General features: G+C 40.1%; 1 protein-coding gene across 3 annotated transcripts in view; it reads right to left on the bottom strand.

Annotated features, from left to right (window-relative positions):
• gtsf1 (gametocyte specific factor 1) overlaps positions 1 to 662 on the bottom strand; it is a 3,018-nt gene extending 2,356 nt beyond the window's left edge. Inside the window, exon 1 of one of the 3 annotated variants that reach the window (XM_020619491.1) lies at positions 602 to 662. Coding sequence is in view for 1 of the 3 variants with exons in the window: in XM_020619490.1 (XP_020475146.1) it covers positions 467 to 502 (36 nt within the window). In the remaining 2 variants the exon portion in view is untranslated. The other 2 variants (XM_020619490.1, XM_020619492.1) reach the window with 2 other exon arrangements.
• Positions 663 to 2,446: the final 1,784 nt, after the last annotated feature.

Here is a 2,446-nt window from a genome sequence, read left to right as displayed (position 1 = left end):
CGCCTACTGTTTTTGGAATACTACGAATCCGGACATACTACTCGCCTCGCCTACTGCTTTTCGCCTACTATACATTATGGTAGTAGGCGGTTTCGGACGCAGCCTCTGACTGCGCTATTCAGCCACGCCTCGATTCACCTCACACGCCATATTTTATATTTGTTGCACGCGACAAAATGATCCGTTTCCATTTCCCAAATAGCACGTAATCAAACTCATTTTTAAATAAAAGTAGCTATCTTTATGTCCATTCGTGTCCAGCAAAAGGCAGAGCAACATTAAACACCTAAACCACCAGGTAGTCAAACTTATATAAACCGTATATAAAGAAAACGCCGGCCCAATATATATATATATATAGCTAGCTACCCAAAAACAATTTTCACTAATATCACCTTTGAGAGCACAGCGAAGTTCTGTTACATCGTTAGCAGACAGACATCGTTAGTGTCTATGACGTTTTTACCATGTGATTTAAATACATTGTGTAAAAATGTAGCATTGCCACAAATAATAACTTCTTCTGGTGTTTATTTGCGGTTTGCAATCTAACCTAAGATGCACAAATAACTTTTTCTGATTGTCTGCTAATGTTACCTACCCGCTTCCTCGTCCTAACTCAGCCAGCGAAAAAAGTCGATAAGCTTGCAGCTCCGACACCAAATGTGGATTCATCCACTGCAGAAAATAGTCCCCAACAAATGCACTGTTTCCTCCTGTTTTAGGAATTGACTGAGATACAGTAGTTGTGAGTTGTTTTAAAGATTCACATCTTCAATAAGAGCCACTGGGCTCGGAGGTGGTCGACTGTCACCTAAGCTCCACCGTCCCACCAGAAGTGATGCGAAGTAAAGATGGTGTTGAAGAGTGTGTTACATGTGTGCATTTACATTTACAGACTGTTGTGATTTGATGTGATTTTTATACATGTATATATACACTATGTTTTTAGATATAGAAATGTTTATGGATGCTAAATACGGGAAAAAGCCCACACTGAATGTCTTCTTGCTTTGGAGGCTGACAATAACTAGCACACATGCAGCACAAAGGTTCTATTTAAGCCATCTGAACTTCTGTAACTATGGGGGGAATTGCACATGCCTTGTACTGGTGTTGTTGTAAAGTGTCAAATAGGATATGCCCTTTGCTTCCTTTGCTTCTGCTTCCTGTGAGGGTTAACGCACTATGGTGTAGCAGTAAGCATAATGACACTATTTAGTCTGTGTGCATTTGGAAAAAATGAAGGAACTAATATTTAGTTAAATTATGTCTCTAATGCCACATGCTTGTGTGTAATGGTGCCACATACCTCCAGGAAAGCAATGACAAGAGGTGCAATGATCACCCACTGGATTTGTTTCCTCAGTAGGGCCTCCACAGCACGTTCACAACCCTTCATTAAAAAATTAAAACAAAACTGAGATTTTATGTGCACATCTCACTGGTTGAGCTGGTTTTGAGATGTGTTGCCCCTAGAGTAAAATATTGACTTTTTAAATGCTTGTGTTTGCTGACACTGGCTTTAAAGTGCCACAGATCTCACTGATGTATGTGTAAACATGATACCTGTAAAATAAAATAAAAAGTTTTCTGCAAATTACATCCATTTTATTTTATTAATGTGAGTTAAAGTCACAAAGTTGCCTAGGGCTTTGCAGCATATGACACGCTCCATCCTTTGACCTACATATTTATTTTTGAGCACCGTCTCCTCAAAAAGCTGAGCAGTTTGGTTCTGTATGAGTAGACTGATGTCAGGTTTAAGGTTAGCCAGTGATTCGGATCACTGCATATTATACCAGGATTAATGGCTGATTGATTCTAATCTCCCAAATGATGTCAAGTAGAGCTCTTCAAATTTTGGATTATCATTGCTAATCCAGTTGGAGGTTTCATGTTTGTGCCAAAATTTGGCTGTCACGCCCGTGTTATGCTAGAGATAACCCTCTGGAGAGAGTAAAACTACATAGGCTATAAACTGAGATTAGGATATAGGTAAAAAGCTTCATACATATACATCAGGTCGGCTATCCTGCAAGAGCTCTGATTGGGGAATTTAAAAAATTCTTGACACTATTGAACTAACAGCAATAACTAAGTGAAGTTAATTTAATGATAAACTGGCTGCAAAACAAAATTAATTGTCTGTATATAGTGACTTCAAAGCGGTCCAGCAACCGGAAACAGAAAACGCATAACCGATGACGACTTGACTCCACCTCATGATGCCATTTAGCAACAGATGAGCATCTGTTAATGTTCATTTAGGAAGTGAGGGACGCGCTGGCGTCGCTAGGATCACTTCTGACTGTGTAATGTGTGTCAGGATCTCGGTGCTTTCCTTTTGCCTTGCACCGTAGCTGCCCAGTGTGTTAGCAGCTTCTGCCTGCTTCATCCAAACCGCGTGTCTTATTGCTGGCTGAGTTTTCGTGCCGGATCGTTA

This window comes from Monopterus albus, unplaced genomic scaffold (genome assembly GCF_001952655.1).
Source record: "Monopterus albus unplaced genomic scaffold, M_albus_1.0 scaffold221.1, whole genome shotgun sequence".
Classification (NCBI taxonomy): domain Eukaryota; kingdom Metazoa; phylum Chordata; class Actinopteri; order Synbranchiformes; family Synbranchidae; genus Monopterus; species Monopterus albus.
This window is presented reverse-complemented; position numbering and strand designations above follow the sequence as displayed.